Source organism: Periplaneta americana, chromosome 11 (genome assembly GCF_040183065.1).
Source record: "Periplaneta americana isolate PAMFEO1 chromosome 11, P.americana_PAMFEO1_priV1, whole genome shotgun sequence".
NCBI classification, from domain to species: domain Eukaryota; kingdom Metazoa; phylum Arthropoda; class Insecta; order Blattodea; family Blattidae; genus Periplaneta; species Periplaneta americana.
Window position 1 is genome coordinate 84,677,075 of NC_091127.1, and position 20,165 is coordinate 84,697,239.

A 20,165-nucleotide genomic window follows, 5' to 3' on the forward strand; every position below is an offset into this window, starting at 1 on the left:
GTTGGGTTGGGGGTGGGGGTGGGTGTGGGGGTGATGGGGGTGGTGGTTGTGCTTAAAATCACTGTCAAACTAAAACTTGGAATAATGAAAATGTCATTTCGACACTCATTTCTCTACTTAAGAATCATAATATTCTCATTATAATTCGCAAAATGGGAAAGTAAAGAGATACGAAACAAAACTGATCCCCATTGAAATAATTAGAAACAAATTGTGAGCACACTTTCCTCTCCTAAAGACAAAACTTTGCAGCTTCCTGTGACAAATTAAAATAGAAATAGTCTGAAGAAAATATCTCCCAATGAAAATTCACTACCTCATCTCTTGATAATTACACATATCTAAATTCTTCCTACCACAAAAGATTGGATTAAAACTAACTAGATTACTGTATTTGTCTTCCAATAAAGAGTCTATACTCTTTTGCATGTAAAATAGGTATATTGGAATGCGCTAGCTAAAACTCTTCAGGGCAAGCACAAAAAGAAAGATGAGCATTCATTAACAAGAGATGGAAAATGACATTAGCTATAACAGAATTTCTCAACATGTTAAAAAATATCACTCAAATAATACAAAAGAGATTGAAACCATATGATGAAGGAATATTAGGGGAGTACCAGGGTGGCTTTAGAAGTGAACGATCTATCACAGACCAAATATTTACAGTCAAAATATTGATGGAGAAGATGGGGAAAATAGCCTGGACCTAGATACAGATTTTTGTATACTTTAAACAAGCATACGACTGTATTGACAGAAATAAAATGTTTCTTGATTATGATATATTTTAAATCGTCTGTAGCTGCATTTCGATTGGCAACAGGCCATGATTGTTTGGCCAAATACCTGCAAAGAATTGGAATATATCAGTCCCCTAACTGCCCATTGTGCAACTCAAACCAAGAAATGGATTCGGAACATCTCAAAATCTGTGCTTCAGTGGCTAGTCATGATAATATCTTTGAAAAATATTGGAGTGCAAGAGGTCAAATGACTTCATTGTCAAACGCCTGACATTAGAAAACAACAACAACATTTTAAAATACAACTAATAAGATTAACCATGACAGAGACAACAGCTGAAGAAACTACAAACAGGTATGACAGAGTCTTTCAATGTCACACAAGGGTTAAAACAGGAAGATGGGCTGGCACCAATACTGTTTAACCTAGTGCTGGAATATGTGATTTGGAAATTATCCATTGATAGAAATACAACGTTGGAACACAAAATGGTCCAGATTGTAGGATATGCAGACGATATCAACATAATGGCATGATCCCATGTAACAGCTAAAGAACTTCCGGGAATTAAAAATGAAGCAGAAGAGATAGGATTGCAAGTAAATACAAATAAAACAAAAGTTATTATTACTACCTGAAGGAAAATTAGAAAATCTGAACAGTTTGAAATTAGATTCCAAAATTTTGAAACAGTCAATCAATTTAAATATTTAGGACGCTGGTTGACAGAAGACAATAAATGAAATAAGGAAAAGGATACATGCTGCCAACAAAACATATGCTTCACTGACATCTATATTTAAGACAAGGGATATCATATTATATAAAGTTATGATTAAGCCAGTAATAACATATGGCAACGAGTTGCCAATATAATCAACACCTTCGAAAGAAAAATCTTAAGGAGAATTTATGGCCCAGTCCAAGACAATGGGATTTGGAGAATATGATATAATAATGAATTAGGGACTATGTAACCTATATAAAGATCAGGACTTAGCCATTACCATCCGACTACAATGGACAGGGCACATAATTAGGATAAGAGACAACTGAATACCCAAGAAAACACTATTCAGTAAAATCAAAGGCAGAAGGCCTATTGGAAAACCCAAGGATCGCTGGATTGACGCAGTGGCAAACCAGACAGTGGATATCAGCCACAAAGGATAGAATCATATGAAGGCAGATGATTGAGGATACGGTTCGATCCCGAACTGTGACGCCATAGAAAAAGAAGTAACAGAATTTCTGTATATTAAAATATATACTCACTCCAATTCAATCTGTTTCTTCCTTTCTTTTTCCTCTCTCTCCTTCTTTTTTAACTCTTCTTTCTCTTCTTTTTCCTTTCGTCTTTGTTCCTCTTTTTCTTCCTTTTCTTTTCTTTTCTGCTCTTCCTTTTCCTCCTTTTCTTTTTTTCTCTGTTCTTCTTTTTCTTGCTTTTGTCTTAGCTTCTCTTCTTTTTCTTCAGCCTTTTTCTTCTCTCTTTCCTGAAAAGTAAATGCATTATTTCTACTATACCAAAATAGAAAACACAGTATTTTCTCTATTTAGACACTGAATGCATAAGCTCTTTGAAGTAAGTAAGGCATTGAGTTCTAAGAAGAGAATCAAATATGTATACTTCTGCAAGTTTCGAAACAAGCCAGCTTATTATTCTAAATACTTATCTACTTACTAACATCTGTAGATATTCTATAAAGCTGCATATTTAGTTTGTGTATGCTTCTATTATTTCAAATCTGATATTTTATAAGAAAATCTAATGCAAATACGCAGTACCAATAAAATAGTTTAATATTCACATAACATATTTTTCACTCTCTTACACTTTGACATATGCCAGGTTTTTCACTACTCGATTATTTAATTATGCTCTATCAACTGCGAGGTTATCTAGAGTTGGTAAATTGGTGGTAGATGAGACCAATAATTTCCCATCAGGTTATCCCACACTCATTTTTGATGGAGGGAACATCGGGAGGAAAAAAAAAGAAACCAAACCATGTTATCAGCCCAGGGTGGATCCGAATCCATGCCCAGGTGGTCTGAAATATGAGACCAGCTCGTGACCTTACAATTATCCAGTGGCTTATACACCATGTTAACTTAAAAAAGGAGGGACGAGAGGTGCATCAATTTCAGTCCATCCCAGGTTCTGCATTCCAGGCTGATTCATACGAAAATAGAAATTTAGAAATTATTCAGTAGAAATATTACTTGGCATATTATATAAAATTATCAACAACCTTTCACTAAGCAGTTAATTTTTACACAGTTACTTCACTAACAAAATTTCTGGTACTCACGACATTATTTATTATTCCTAGTGGCAAATTAACTAATGAACTGGCAGCAGAAGCGAGAATATAAGCAATAACATTCATATTTTTTATAATTTATATTGTGTTACACATAGACCATTATGGCAGCCATATAATTCAATTGTAAAACATTGTTTCAGGGAAAGCAATTTCAGAAGAAAGTTCCAGTCAGCATTCTAGCTAAGAAGAAGCTCGCTCTGGTTACACAAACTAAGATAGCACAACTCAGATTAAGTTCGATTTGAGATTTTCATGGTGATCAACATGGTGTGGAGCTGGCAGCTACTACAATGAAAAGAGAACTTCGTCACTCTGTACAACTTAAGGTGAAAGAAGCTATCTTCCAAATTATTAAATTTAAATTAAATTATGGTTTAGTTAACAACACTCGCAACTGCAGAGGTTATATCAGCATCGCCAGTGTGTCGAAATTTTGTCCTGCAGGAGTTCTTTTACATTCCAGTAACTGACATGAGCCTGTCGCATTTAAACACACTTAAATGCCATCAACCTGGGCCGGAATCGAACCCGCAACCTCGAGCATAGAAGGCCAGCACTATACAGACTATGCTACCATGGCCAACTCTTCCAAAGTATGACTTCATTAAATACTGAAGGACAGAGCCACTGTTGGCACTTAGAGGTCCTGTGTGAAACATTAATGTAGGGCCCCATTCATTTTAAATATAAGAAGGGAGCCATTTTGAACATATACGGACTTAAGGAATACAAAACCGCAAAAATCGTATTTGTCTCATCTCATTGCTGAGAAAGTGTTTCAAAATGTGTATACATCAATTTGGAACACTCTGTATATAGCACTCTACATATCCTTAACAGACGGATGTGTTCTAGTCATAACATACTATAAAATAAAATTAACATGTAATCTTTCTTTTTTTGTTTTTCTAAATTTATTGATAATATGTATTTACTTATACATTACTTCTTTATTACTGAAAGTGCAAGCTCCTATGCTAGAACATATTATTTTGCACTCAACAGCTGTTCATTGCAAGGACTGAAATCCTAAAAAAGAAAAAGAGGGGGAAAAATACATATATTATTATATTGTTAATGATATGTAAAATGTTTATTACGAGTGTTTATGGCTAAATGAAACATCAAATTGCTGTAATATGGTTAACACTTCCATGTTGATTTTGGAATTAAAATTACCTTTCTTTATTTTGTAACATAGTCTACCAATATTTTCGCTTAATTATCAAGCATCAAGAAGGTCCGGTTTAAAAATATGGTTAAGTGCTGCTTTATTATAATATGCAATAACCAGCATGCAACTTTCTTTTTAGTGTTACTTAATGAACACACAGCAAAGAATATAAATCATATAAATATATTTAATTATATAATTATTAATGATTGGATTATATTACCTGTCTTAGCTTTTCTTTTTCTTCTCTCTTCTTAGCTGATTCAAGTTGTTTTTGTAATTGTTTTGGAGTCAATTTCCTAATTTTTTGTGTAGAGTCAAGACTAGATTCAGGGGAATGGTGTTTGAAATTTTTACTTTCGTCTGTTGGAGTATTTTCCCCTAAATTATCATTAGCTGAAATTTCATGTGTAATTTCTATCTTAACCTCCTGATCTTTATTTGGAGTACATTCATGAGACTTATTTTCACTAAAACTTGTTTTTATTGTTGGTTTTATTAAACCATTTAGTAAAATACTGTTCATCTTAGTCCCTTCTGCAGTATCGTTTGTGCTAGATTCATTATTTCCAGCATTTTCTTTCGAAATACTTTGTGCAGCTAATGATTCTGCCTCATTACAAAGCTCTTCTATAACTACACAAACTTCATCATCACTTTTCTTATTGTCTTCTGATGATAACTGCGTAACAACTTTTACATCTTTATTCTCGCTTTCAAATATACGAGTTCTTGTCTTAACAATATTGCATTTGGCAGTTGTCAAATCCTTTTCAAAATCATTTTCACTATCACTAAGATTAATCACATCTTCTACAGTGTTATTCCCAACTGAACTTTCTTCACTTGGTAACTTACATTTATTTTCGCTAGGACTATTGCTTTCAGATTTCCTATGTTCACTGTTAGAAAGCAAACTTGTATTACAAATGTCAATTTTTACAACCTCAACTTCATCTACATTTTTCTCGGGTGTTCTAGGAGACTCATCCGAATTTTTTGTACACTGTTCAGTGCTTTTTGCACCACATGAATTAGGTAGTATTTTGCTCACACTACCCACTAAAAGTTTGCTATCATCTGAACAAACATTCTCTTTCGTTTCACCAAGGTTATTTGATTCATTTGGACGAATTACTTTAACAACTTTTACATCGTCAGATGTCTCACTTAGTTTACGTTTATTACTGCTTTTAAGAGGTGGTGATGAAGGCTTTACTCCTGGAGTAAGTATTTGAAATGGTAATCGTGCTGGAAACAAAACAAATAATATCAACATAAACCAATCTTGTTATTAAAATTAAAGATAATTTTTATCCAATAGTTCGAATTTTATTGATGATGATGATGATGATGAAATATGGAGTTTTGGAAAAAAAAAAAAAAACTTCTAACAAAAACTTGCACTAACATCATCTTTCACCTCAATTTTCCTATGGACTCAATGGGATTTAAATTTAGAGTTTCCAGCATGAAATGTCCTATATTTTTTAGCTCATTTAAATGTGAGATAACAAAATATATTTGCTAGTTGTTGAAATTTATGATATATATATTTTTTGTCTTCCAATTTTTCCAAGCAAATTAATGAATTCAAAAAAGTAAGCCCACTTGTTTATGAGTGAAGACTGTTCAAATAAAAACATGTCAAACACATGTATCTGTCAAAGTTTTGACATAACATTACTGTGCACATTCGAGTGTACATACTGCAGCAAAAAATTTGAATGTCATTGTCAAATACTCTTATAAAGATATTCATGACAAGAAAAATGTCATACTGTGCACTCATTGCAAGATTGTCAGTGATAATCTGTAGAAACAAATGATATCTGATAAACTGATGTATCTAAAAATTTTAAATCTGACAATGTTATTGTAATAAACCATAATATATTACGTACGAAACTTTTTTTTACTTCCACTTGGTAATTCATAATCACCTTAATCAGAATTATAACTTAAAATTTCAAGATAAATTTAGCAAGGGTCATCATCCATAGAGCAGAAATTTCTTACCAGAATAAGTATGACCAGACAGAACACAATTAGGGAGTAAGTATTAAATAAAACTAATAAAAAAAAATTCTCAAATAAGGAACAGTCTATTGATTACGTAACAGATGCCTACAAATAACAAGCAGAAATGTATAAAGTAAGGATGTGTGTCACAGAACTCCTACTCCTCGATCCTTTGCTACTACCCATAATAACAACCATCACAAACAGCGTCCTTGCCTGAAAATGGCAAATCTTACAGTAAGACATAAAATTTCACTGTTGCATGCACGAACAAAGCAGACTACTTACTCAAAGCTCATGTCACTGATGATGCTGTTTGACACAACATAAAAAAGCATATTAAAGCAAGTAAATATGCCACATGCTTCTAACATTCTCAAATTTTCCTAAGTGAGAAAGTAGACTATTTGTATTTATTCAATAAATCGTGGAATAGAAACATATGGTGAATATAATCACCGATTTAATGAAAGGAGGGTGAGAAATGACTGATATATATAAGAATGATATCTACTAACAACCAACTACATTAAAAAAATTGAGTCTCGACCAATTACTGTAAATGGTAGTCAATAACACGTAATTTTTGTCCTTCAAATAACTCTCGAAAATAGAATGCACCTCATATACCAAAAGATGAAAATGGCAGATTTTTTTTTCAATCAGTCATTATCTGCTAGAATGTCTTTACATAGTGCAGTAAACTTTTGGCTATTATCGTTCATTTGTTCCACAAAACTGCAACAGTTATCAAAATGACAAAAGAATCATAAAAACCTGTGCCATTCTGAAAATAAAATCTAGCCAGGTTTTATATGCAGTATGTTGTAAAAGATGTCAGTTTCTTATGCACTGAATGGTCTCCATGTAATTTGCCTCTGATCACGCTTTTCATTATAGTGCAGTGGAGGAACATAAATGTGAGGACTAAATGTTAAACACCAAATTAATGTTGGTTACATATGGCTACTTGACTTCATGTTAGATTAATATGCCGCCACTTGTCACTCTCCTGTTTTTTTCAACTATTTCTTTTCATTACTTCTCAACATACAATAAGGCCTCGATTATCTGTTCCATAATTAACCATTCTGCGGATTATCTGCTGCCTAAAAAGGAGACGAGATTTTTAAGTAGTGCACAGTAATTACTTACTTTTATGTGCTAAAAAAGTGGAAAATATTTGTTTTTATGTGCTATAAATATATAAAAATATGTACCAAAAACTCGAAAGTATGAACTAAAAACCTTGAACATAATAAGAGGTTAAAATATTATTTTAGTAAATTACTAATCTTATGACTGTAGCACATCACCATTGCAGTGCATTTGCTCATACTGGGTTGAGGGAAAACCCCAGAAAAAACCTCAACCAGGTAACTTATCCCAACTGGAATTGGAACCTGGGCCACTTGATTTTGTGGTCAGACACTCTGTTACTCCACAGGTGTGAACGGAATAGTATGTCTGCTGCAACGAAACCTTCACACAAATCAAAGAAATACTGTTTTCTTTGTGGTTCACTCTTTGAAGAGCTAGCAAATGACTTGGCTAATTGTTGTTGTCACTCTGCCACCAAACGCACTGCTTGATTGTGCTTTTGTCCTTCCAAATGCTGAATCACTTGCGATCTTTGATTGCATTGTAGGCTACATGTTTTTCTCATGGTTGACAATACGTGTATAGTATCACTTGAGATCTTCAATTACATCATACATGTTTTCCACATGGTTGGCAGTACATGTAAAGTATCACTTGCGATCTTTGGTTTCATCGTACATGTTTTTCATATGGTTGGCAATACAGTATTTTACCAACACTTGTGAAAATTCCTCAGTACTGAGTAACAAACGCGTTGAGTTTTCCTGCAAGACTTGAAGGCACTTTCTGCATGGTTAACAAAAAAACACTGAGAAACACTAACACCATGTTACCTGCTCGACAGATGCACAGGAAGTGGGAAGAGTTGACTCACTTGACTCTAAAGAAGCAGTTGATCTATGAAAATGAGAGCAGATACCAACTGATCATGTAACTATTAGCGATGCTCTTTCATTATGGATGAAAAGGTTCATTCATACCTGCACTCTGACAGCAAAAAGAAGCTATTTCTAAAACTTCAGATAACGAAATTTTAAAAATAGTTCCCTTTTAAACAATCTCATTACAAACATCTGATTTATAGTGAAAGAAATCCCGAAAATATGTTTTATAATTATATTTATTTCAAAATATGTGATTTTATAAGATAATACCCAAATCAGTTCATAAAGTGCATAATATCGTCAAATTTGAGCCTAGACATTTATTTGTCAGACGTCCCAATGCTCTATTCTAGTAATGTTGTTGTTTTCTAATACCAGGCATTTGACAATAAAGTCATTTGACCTCTTGCACTCCAATATTTTTCAAAGATATTGTCATGGTCAGCTACTGAAGCACAGATTTTGAGGTGTTCCGAATCCATTTCTTGGTTTGAGTTGCACAATGGATAGTTAAGGGACTGATATATTCCAATTCTATCCAGGTGTTTGGCCAAACAGTCATGGCCTATTGCCAATCTAAATGCAGCTACAGATGATTTGGGTGGTAAATCAGGATTATGATGCAGAGAGTTCCATTTTTTCCCTTGAGAGTGTGTTATCAAATTTTGTTTGTTGAAGTCTAAGTATGTAGATTTAATAAATCTTTTCACAGAGTAATACGTAGATTTAGTAATAGGTCTGTAAGTAGCATTGCTGCCCTTCTCTGCTAAAGCATTCTCGTTTCCCAGAATTCCACAATGGGATGGTATCCATTGGAATACAATTCTTTTATTGAGTGTTAATAATTGAGAGAGCATTTTAGTTATTTCTGCTGTTTGAGATGAAGGTGTGTGTCTAGAGCCTATTGATAGAATAGCTGCTTTGGAGTGTGACAATATAACTGAATTTTTTAATTTATTGATGTAGCATAGAAGATTTCTGAAACGTTCACTTATTGCAATATTTCTCCATCAAAACTTGTTGTTCCATAGCCAAGAGATCTATAAAGTGAGAAGAAACAGCACATAACACCTGCTTAGATATGTTAATGTAGAAGGGAAAATAGTTGAGATTTTTAGAGTTTCAAATGTTAAGCACAGGCAGAGCAGCAGAAGCACTTTTTTAGTTGTTGGTGACTTAAAAGAATTTGGCTATGACCGCAAATCAGTTGTACAATGCTATGATGGTAAGAGTATAACATCAGGTCATTTGAACAGGCTGCAAGAGAGGATCAAAGATAAAATGCCTTAAGCAATTTTTGTTCACTGTTAGCTCACAGGTTAAATTTCGTTATAAAATAAAGTTGTAATATATTTCTAAGTGTCACATATTTTTTGGAAATATGCTGGCACTCCAATTTTTTTCCGTAATTCTGCAAAACCAACTAATGCACTCAATTCAATTTTGGCAAAAAAAAAAAAAAATTCCTGTTTTAACCGAGACAAGGTGGACTTCAAACTCCAAACTTATCCTTGTGATCAGTGAGAACTGGGATATGCTAAAAGAGATTTTCCAAGTTATTTTGAATGATGCAGAATCTGATAAAAATGTTATTTGTTCTAGCAGTATGATATTTTTAATTTAACTGATGTCCTCTTCGACATCCTTTAGAAAAAATCACTGGACATCGGTTACTGCATAACTAAAATCAAAAGTACAGGTGATATTCCAAAGAAGAGAAGGGATAAACATTATTTCGTAACACTGTTTGGAAATGCCACCAAGCTCACTTAGTGTGACTGCAGGAAGAAGACAGTCAGAAGATGTTTCACAGAATTGTAGGATCCTTTATTTTGAAATTCTCGACAACATTCTGATGCAAATGAATGTTCGGTTTCAAGATTGTGATAAACTGGAGATCTTATATCTTGTGGACTGATATTCTAAAGAAAAGAAGAGATGAACATTATTTCATAACACTGTTTGGAAATGCCACCAAGCTCACTAGTATGACAGCGGAAAGAAGACAGAAGATGTTTCACAGAATTGTAGGATCCTTTATTTTGAAATTCTCGACAACATTCTGATGCAAATGAATGTTCGGTTTCAAGATTGTGATAAACTGCAAATCTTATGTCTTGTGGACTCTTCAAAATTTCAAGATCTCTCCACCAATTTCCCATCTGAGGCTTTACAGCAGTTACATCAATGCTATCCACAAATATTTGGTAAGCTCCAGTGGCTGAAAAATGAATGTGCCTTCTTTATGCATATCAAAATTTCAGAGATTTCACTCCTGAAGAAATACTGCACTTTCTGCAAGAAAATCTAGAGTATTCAAGAGTCTTACAAGTTATTCTCTCTTGCTGTGCCAATTCCCTCAAATAGTATATTGGTGGAAAGGAGTTTTTCTTGCTTACAAAGAATAAAAACTCCTTTAAGGAATACAACATCAAAGTGTTGACTTTCACCTTTGTCGAATACTGCAAATCCAAAAGGAACTCTTAGCTTGACTTACTGAACGTTACCCCTTTCACAATGACATTATCGACAGGTTTGCTGCCCTGAAGGATAGAAGGACTGACTTGATCTACAAAAATAGGTGAGTAATACATGGCTGACTTCATAATTTACTGATATCACCAGGGATCTTAAGTTCATGAATTTGCATATTTTCTCGCAAGTCTTATATCTATATGCCTGTGGGATATTTATACGAATTATCTACTTCCAAGTACTCTAAATATAGTTTTAAGTGGCATATAATTGCATATATTGGCCATTTTTATAAATGCATTATATTTTCAACATTTTATGCCTTTATGGCATAATTATGAGTTTATAACATTTTATAATTTTTTTTCTTTCTGAAAAAAAAAAAAATCCTCCCAGCACATTAACTCATGCAGTTGAATAATTCCTGCGAAAGACATGTTTACGCAATCAATTACGAAATGTGATGAAATCATTCTCAAAGCTATGATGTCATGCCTCCTCTCTCTGCACATGCACACAAGGCATACAAGGGGAATCACCATCGTTGAATCAAGGCAAGCTTTACTTTGCATTATGTAAAAGGTAAAGGTATCCCCGTAACATGCCATGAAGGCACTTGGGGGGCATGGAGGTAGAGCCCCATGCTTTCCATGACCTCGGCACTAGAATGAAGTGGTGTGGTCGGCACCACACTCTGGCCACCTTTTACCCCCGGGAAAGACCCGGTACTCAATTTTATAGGAGGCTGAGTGAACCTCGGGGCCGTTCTGAAAGTTTGGCAACGAGAAAAAATCCTGTCGCCACCTGGGATCGAACCCCGGACCTTCCAGTCCGTAGCCAGCTGCTCTACCAACTGAGCTACCCGGCTGTTGAAAAGTTAATCCATGTCCGAGTGTGTTTCAGGGCTGGTATTATGAATGCCATTTAAACCTTACATTCAGTTTAAACTCTTCGTTCTGCTTTGTATTATAAATCTTCACTACCAGTTAACTTGAGTTTAACTTGATAGACAGTCTTCTGCCATTTAAACTGTAGTTCAAGGCTCAACAGTGCAAGATGTCAGTTTCCACTATACACATGTACTGACAGTTTCCAAAAACTTATGAGTGATGGTGAGGAAGTGATCAATATTACTGAACGACCATAGTAGCCAAGAACTTTTCGAAACAGAATGCACCACTTTGAAATATAAATGAAATAAATTTTAAAACAGATTCAGGCTTTCGAAGTAGACAGAATTAGGCTTTATAGTCCCTAACCGTGTTTCGAAAAATTGAAACTCAGATACAACATGCAACAAAAAAATGAGAAAGTGCAAAATGTGTGTATTTTAGGGTTTGAATTTAAAGAATATTTGAAAAGGTAAATGATTTCCTTTTTATTTTTGAAAACATTCTATTGAACCTCTGCATCAGTTATTATATAGTTGCAATGCACTATTTTTCCTATGGTAATGATGGAAGATTTTGGATGTGTCCATAAATCTACTGTATGCCTATTGCATTCTAGAATTCAAATATTCAGAACAATAGCACCAGATATACCTCTGCCACCGCAACAATTCTAATACATTGGGGGACTTGGCTTGAGGCTGCTCTATATTATTCTGAACATTTTTCTCAAATTAGAGAAATCATCAATTCTTTAGAGTCCAATGATGCCGCATCTATTGCATTAGCTCAAGAAGCTGTGTCGAACAATGAATTAGAAGGTCACCTTGTATTCAAATCAGCCCATTTTCACAGTATTCCTAAAGCTATCAAGTCATTGGAAGCAATTGGTATTCCTTTACAAAAAATTTTAGCAGATTTCGATAGAACAATCTCCAGTTTAACATCACTACCAGGAATTGTAGGAGAAAAAGTGAAGGAGAAAGTAGGCCTATATAATGTTCTTTCCAAAAACCCTGGCTATGATCAACTGAATGAAATTTGAGAAGTTCTCGAAGGAAAAGCATCTACAAAACCAACACACTCCTGCTACTTCTTGCAATGTAGAATGAAGTTTTTTGTGCTACAACAACGAGGCAGGACCTTCAACATCCATGGACTAAAATAAATTGTCTAGAATCTATTATTTGGTTAAAATACGCTCGAATTGAATCAGCATATTTTGTGAGATATTTATGCAATTTTTTGGGCATAAATGCATACATATTCATCAAATTTTTAGGGCATAAACTTCCGAGCCCTAGTTATCACACATAACCATTCCCTGTGCAAAGTATAGTACATTATAATATTCATCTACACTAGAGATCCAGGTTCCAACACAAATAAGCAGAGTTTATGGTAAGTGAGGATAGTGTTGGAGCAGCAACTATTCCATTTCCATTAGAGGTTTAAACAGACTTCATGCATTATTGACGAAATACATAAAAAAAATTACATTTCAAAGATTCTATGTTCATCTTCAGGTGAAAAGGAGAAAGTGAGAAAATTCTTCTCAATGGAGTTGTTACAAATAACTACTTCGTTTGACTCACTCATTCAAAGATGAAGAAACAACAAATGAGCTGAAAATACAAAATCCAAGAAAGATAACAAAGAGGAGTTAATTGTTTGTATTTTATCTTTCCAATAGATTCAAAATTTGAGGATTTAGTCGTGTAAATTTAGTCCCAAAGAGTAGAATTTATTTTTCTTCTTTTTTTAATCTCAAAATGAAGTAAATTTAACTTTCAAAACTTTGTGTTTGCTGTTTCATCAGCAATGCAATGAATCCAATCTCAACATTCCCTGAAGAAGTAACTACTGCTTCCCTCCCAAAATATAGGCCTAGCAATCTCATACCTGTATTATCCCAATTCCCCCATTATAGTGTCATTACCTCAAAAGAAGTCTTCAGTTTTTCAAGACAATATAGTCTCCGGTACATATAAAAGAGAATTCATTTATATGATCAGCAACTTCAATTAAAAGCAGAAGAAGGGAGGAAAAGAGATAAGAGAAATAGGGAAGAACTGAGAGAAACAGTGTCAGATAATTTAGGATAAAATGTCATGATGCTTTTCAAGGACTGGATCCATGCACTTAGGCTTACATTAGTCCACTGTGCACCCTATATATGATGACTAGAGCCTGGATTTTTATGTAATTACATATTGCATTCCTTTACTTGTAGACTACTGAAAATGACAAATGTCAGTGACTTGTGGTTCTTATATGGTTATAGTTGAGTTTCATTTTACATATTTTTACATGTTCTTAGTAATATTACATATTATACATATTACGTAAAAAATGTGACATTTTTGTACATATCTAGGCAGTTATTGAGTTTTTAATTTTTTGTATTAAATTCGTTTCATTTTTCAGATTAAAGTATTGAATTTTCTTTCATATATACTTGGAGATAAATCTTAATGTCCCTGTCCCATAACACCGCCTGGTGGGCTGCCTTTTGTTCTCACTACATTACACAATGCTGGTAAAGAGGGAGGGCCCGGAACTGACATCATTATGTTCTCTTCACAACTATAGAAAATATTTTAATTTCTAAAGCTGGCTTAAGAGAATAGTTCTTTTAAAAATAAACAAACATAATACTGGAGATTCCAACCCTTTATCTGTAAAAAAAAAAAAAACAGTAGTTCGGAGTGCTTTAACCCTATACATTTGCACTAATACTTTCTCAGAATCGGCGATGGTCAGGTGCACCGGTCATTTAACTTTGTTACAAATTGAAAGTAAGCTATTAGTGAGGGATTTGGATCAGGTGTTAGGCAAGTCAAAGTACCATTATGTGTGAAAAAAAAATATATTTTTTTCTCGGAAATCTTAAGGCACGAGAAAAAGCATAGATTGTGAAAGAGACAAGTTATATTTGTAAACTATACAATGAGGTGGAAATGGCAAATCGACTTTCCAGGCTGCAGCATCCTCCCACTTCAACTGACCAATTAAATTGTTACGATATTTTTGTGAATTTAATGCATTAATAAATAATGATTTTAAATTACGTATTTTATTAATATTACGTATTTAATTACATATTTCCCCGATATTTACTACATTTTATTACATAATAAATAATGATTTTAAATTACGTATTTTATTAATATTACGTATTTAATTACATATTTCCCCGATATTTACTACATTTTATTACATAAAAATCCAGTGACTAATAATGACTGTTCCAGTCCAAGTGGTGCACTGGCTTAATTTCTTGACTCTGATGCTGACAAGTGGGCCATCCTGCCCCAGTCCTAACAGAGTCAAATCCCATCCCCAGACGAGAACTTGATAAGCCCAGAACCCCAAGTCCTTTCTATATCAGCCATCAAGATTTCATCCCAGGTTATTTTCAACTATTACAGATGATAGCTGAAATGAGGGGATGTGGAATGTGGTGATGTACTAAAAAGCAGAAAATGTGAGTACCACGAGAAAAGCTAACAGCAATGTCTGGTTTTTTTCACCATAAATCAGCCACAACATGGCCATGTATGAGAAGCACAGCAGTTGCAGCCAATGAGATTTTTTATGAAAGTACAATGATACATATCCTAGCTTCCTCTCTTAGGTGCAAGATGTTTCTACAGCTGTGCTACACAAAAGGAAATTTTGTTTTAGAAGTAATTGGTGAAGGCTGTGTGAATTATCCACAATGTTTACAGAAAATTTGAGTCCAACTTCTTTACAATATACTATGCATGCTTATTGTTAAAGAAAGTTTCTCTAGTTACATTTATTAGAAGCTTGACAAGTAAAAAGGGTAATGCTGCCTCATTAGATGTGCCAATAAACCTGGAAATCTGTCAATAAGGCTGATATTACTGCAGCTGCACAGTATTTTCAAAGTAAGAAGATAATATTGCTTTTATTCATTGTGGTGTATAACATTTATGTGGTAATACCACAGTTTAGTACAGTATATACAGTTGCGAAGCTCAATACTTAATAAATATGCAAACATAGATAGTTGCTGACCACCAGGATCGCTACTATCGCCTCAGCACAGACCCTTTCCCGAGCAGACGATAATGTATGTTTGGGTTTTCTATTTCAGTGTATGGAGCTCAGTGAAATATTGTAACTTTATTGCATATCATTACTAAGTTTTATTTAGTGGAATGTGTCCATAAGTTCCATTTACTTCTTATTGCATAATTTGTTGCAGAAATAATTACAAAACTGTGTTATTTTATTGTGAAGAGAATTTTACATGTTAACATAATCTATTCACATCAACATTTTAGGTTTAGAATGGCAGCTATTTTGAGGTTTAATGAAAAAGAATTTATGTTGTGATTTTAATTTAGCACATCTACCTTCCTTAATTATTGTAGATAGAAAATTTACCATACCACTCCTATGAAATTAGTGTATGTACGATTGTGTTATTTTGTCTCTTAAGAAGTAGATTAATACAATAAATCAATACGTACTCAATTGTAGTATTAAAATACAGACAAATTGAATGTACGGTGTATCATACATGACATTATGCTTAATTATAATATATAAATGCGAATATTGAAGTAATGGTACAGTCACAGTATAAAGAAGATAATTGTGGTATGGTAAACATAACCTATAATTTCAACATATCTAAATATCCGTGCGGTGCAACTGAAAATTATTGAATAGTGCATAAATGAATGTACAAGAATTTCACAATATTTAATCGAAATAAAGGCAGATATTACACATACAAACAAGGTAATTTTCACACCAAAAATAATATTTCACCTTAACTCGCAAGTGAATTATGTCTGAAGTGTCTCATAAGCATTGTTTTAAATTTTATTATTGCAATTACACTAAATTTTAGAGAAATATATGTTATTCTTTATGCATTCCAACTAATTTATATGATTTAAAAGCCACCCTTCATGATCGGGTTAAGCGAGTTACATGGTTTGCCTTATGGCCTGTATTAGATCACGATGGCAGTGACACTGTCTATTGTTCCTAGTACTCACAGCGCTCCAAGCGGCTAGCAACTACCGTGAGAAATGCAAAAAATCATCCCAAGCTTCGCAACTGTATATACTAAACTGTGGTAATACTCCACCATGCTGTATCACTACGGCAGACCTTAGATGCTGCGTACTACTGCAATTTCCTGCAACATCATCTTCGTCCAGCCTTAAGGAGAAAGTGACAACATCTTCTGGAAATGGTCCCTATCATTCTTCATGACAATGCAAGGAGTCACACTGCTAATGCCATAACAGACCTTCTGTGGCACTGGCGCTGGGAAGTATCATACCAACTGCCATATTCATCCGATATGAATCTGTACGATTATGATCTCTTTCCCAAAATGAGACAGCCACCTTGAGGGAAGCATTACAACACAGGAGAGACAATTATTCATGCCGTAGGGTGGACACTTTGGGACATTAACAGAGATGGACACACTGATGGTGTACAATGCCTTCCACAAGTGTGGCAGAAGGTGGAAGACTTGGATGCAACAAGAGACTACATAGGCCTACAGCAGTGATATCACTATTTTTAAACAATTTTTTTAGCCTGATCTACCTTGTGTAAATGTCACGACACATGCCTCTTCATTTTTAAAAACTATTACCCAAAACAATCCCAAAGGCCTGAGAACAAGGACAAAGAATAGAGAGAGTCAGGACACGTGTTTTCTTCTTTTCCATTACATTCCCACTAAAAATTCCTAATATCTGTGACATCAATGTGGTAATCTGTCTTTGTAAGTCAGACAATGCAAATGAAATAAGTTGACTACCTTTGAAGTTAAATATAAGTGTGTTCAATTCATAGAACCCTTAAATTAAAGTTGCTACACTATTACCTTGTTTTAACTTTTTTCTTGGTGGTGTTTCTATATCTCGTCTTTCAACTGCATTATCTGAAACAACCATACAGACACAAATTAAGAAGCAACGAAAATTAATTTGCATGTCATGACACATATTAATGCTATTGCCTTCATTCTCATCAATTTTTTGCTTAAAGGGCTTAACAACAAAACCAAACTAAAACACAAGATTACGAATTACAAATTAGAAAATTATTGAATAAAACAAGTAATGACTGCAATCGTACATCATCTTATACTGTTGATTGACAAAGTTGCTCCCTTATCAGATAAAGGAAATCCAAAGCCAAACATGTTTATTTACATACTAAACTACAACAGAAATTACTAAGTTCTGATTATTAAATACACTTTAAATAAACGTACTGCGCAGTAAAAATCAAGGCATGTATTCCTCAGAGACAGAACATTATTCTGAAATATTTTCTTAGGTAATTCTTCAGAAGAAGTGAACCAGTGCCACGTCTTTCCCACCACAAGAATTATTTGGATGATGAAGAAAGAGGGTAGGTAAAAGTGATTAATTAGTCCATTGAGAATAATGGTGCGTGTGCAGTCAGTGTAATGTAAGATTTTGTGGAAGTAAACTAACTAATCAGTATAACCTTAAATTTTTCTGTTCTCCAGTAATTCGCCCTGGACCTCTCAGCAAAGTAGAGATTGTATAAAAACATCTATGACATAATAGTATACAACCGACAAATAGGAGGATCTCCTACAGTCAATATGGCGCAGGTAAGAACAGAGAGGTAAGTATGTTCGATTTTATTTATTAGAAAGTACACAGTATTACTGTAAGCCCATAAAAGCACCTTCTTAACATTATGTTGAAAGTCTGCGAACAGAATGTAAAACCATTGTTTACCATGCACAGACGTCGCAGAAGACAATAACTAAATAAAAAATTGTGCCTTTTCTGGTACACTTCTTATGAAAAATTACCTTTTATTCTATTAATGCTTTGTCTGAAGGCTCAACCACAAGTTACAAAGAACTGAGGGATCTGGTGAGGGAGGGAGCTACGCCATAAAATATGAAAAACTGAGTTATTATTATTCTCAGTCCTGTCCTCTCCTCTCTTAACCTATTCTGTGAATATAAGACCGACAAGATTAGTGGGTCAGTTGGGGAGATATGAGTGACATGAGCCCAAGATATGACAAGGTTAGTGGGTTTGTTGAGGGGATACCTGAGTAACATGAGTCCGAGGTATGTGACAAAGTTAGTGGGTTAGTTGAGGGGAAATCTGAGTGGCGTGAATCTGAATACTGTGAATTCAATGATTTGAAGTGCTTTTTCTCTCCCATGTATAGTGTGAGGAGATGCCTAAATTTCATCTATAGGATTGTGCTGATAATATCTAATTTTCAGTAAGAACAGATGGGTTCTTTTCAAGAATGGGATATTGTGAAATTGTTTTGCTGATATCCTATTTTCAATAAGAACCGATGGGTTCTGTTCCAGAATGGAATATCCTGAAACTGTGTGTAATTAGAACACGGACTGCACCTACCAAATTATGTCTTAAAATACTAAAAAGAGCAGATTTGTCTGCGTTTGTCGAATACGCATCATTATATTTAAGAAAAGGCACTCTTCAGTACCAATAATTTATTTTGTGTGCACAAGGTTGGTATTTTGAAGTAAGAGGGAAAGGGTGCAGTCCGTGTTCTGGAGTTTATCCGATGTTAAAGTAAGAACGGGAAACAACTACTGTGAAGCAAATCAATATCGACATCTTGAATTTTTAATAAGGTTAAACGAGCGTTGAGCGGATTCCGCCGATTTTGGAATAGACACCTACGCACTTAGATTAGGTTAGGTTAGTTCATTCATAACGTGACAAACAGCTAGTCATAAATATAAATCCACACAGCCCTGCAGTACATATTGACTACACCCCAACTCTGGCTACTAGCAACAGGCATCTATAATGAACACCGATCAAAATACCTCTCATTTCTCGTGAAAAACAACTGACTAGACATACAGTGGACTTTATGTTGTCAGCAAACAGCTGGATACATTAAGATTGATGAATATAAATCCTGGCAAATGTAAGTCGAATTTGTGGTAGCCTAGATAAAGATGTTGGGGCAATTTTCCTTCGCAATTTTTCAGTTCAGGCGATCTCCATTTCACCATTTCTCTAGTCATTAGAGTCAATAAAATGAAAAAACTATAGGCCTGCGGCCTACATGTTTTGCCACTGCGCCGTACCATCGGATCTGATCATGGACGGTAGGATTTGGTCCTTGTAACGTGTTGTAATTGATTGTATAAATAAAAGTTGCATTACATTTAAAACTATAACGCTTACAACTAGGCCTACCTAGATAAACATTAGGCCTATGTTCTTAGAGTAAATAGAAATAAATCGTAAAAATTGAATAAAAACAATTCCCGATCAAAAACTCAAAATATATGCTAACATCGAGGCATGAACTCTGATCTTCTGGTTACGTTTTCTCAAAATTATTTAACCTCACTTACCATCTTCAGCGGGCTTTGTCTTCATATTTGATTTCGCTGGCTCAATGAACAAAATGTATTACAGATTCCTGAAACAGTATTTAAATTAGTATAAATGAGGAACATTACAATTATCTTAACATATTAAATTGTTGCAAT

General features: G+C 34.2%; 1 protein-coding gene across 1 annotated transcript in view; it reads right to left on the reverse strand.

Moving 5' to 3' along the window:
• LOC138709166 (chromatin assembly factor 1 subunit A-like) overlaps positions 1 to 20,165 on the reverse strand; it is an 81,664-nt gene that overhangs the window by 61,269 nt on the left and 230 nt on the right. Inside the window, exons 2-5 of the mRNA XM_069839723.1 lie at positions 20,028 to 20,095; positions 17,508 to 17,564; positions 4,472 to 5,499; positions 2,023 to 2,240 (exon numbers count right to left, since the gene is read on the reverse strand). Of these exons, the coding sequence (XP_069695824.1) occupies positions 2,023 to 2,240; positions 4,472 to 5,499; positions 17,508 to 17,564; positions 20,028 to 20,052 (1,328 nt within the window). The 5' untranslated portion in view covers positions 20,053 to 20,095. The remainder of the gene's footprint in view (positions 1 to 2,022; positions 2,241 to 4,471; positions 5,500 to 17,507; positions 17,565 to 20,027; positions 20,096 to 20,165) is intronic.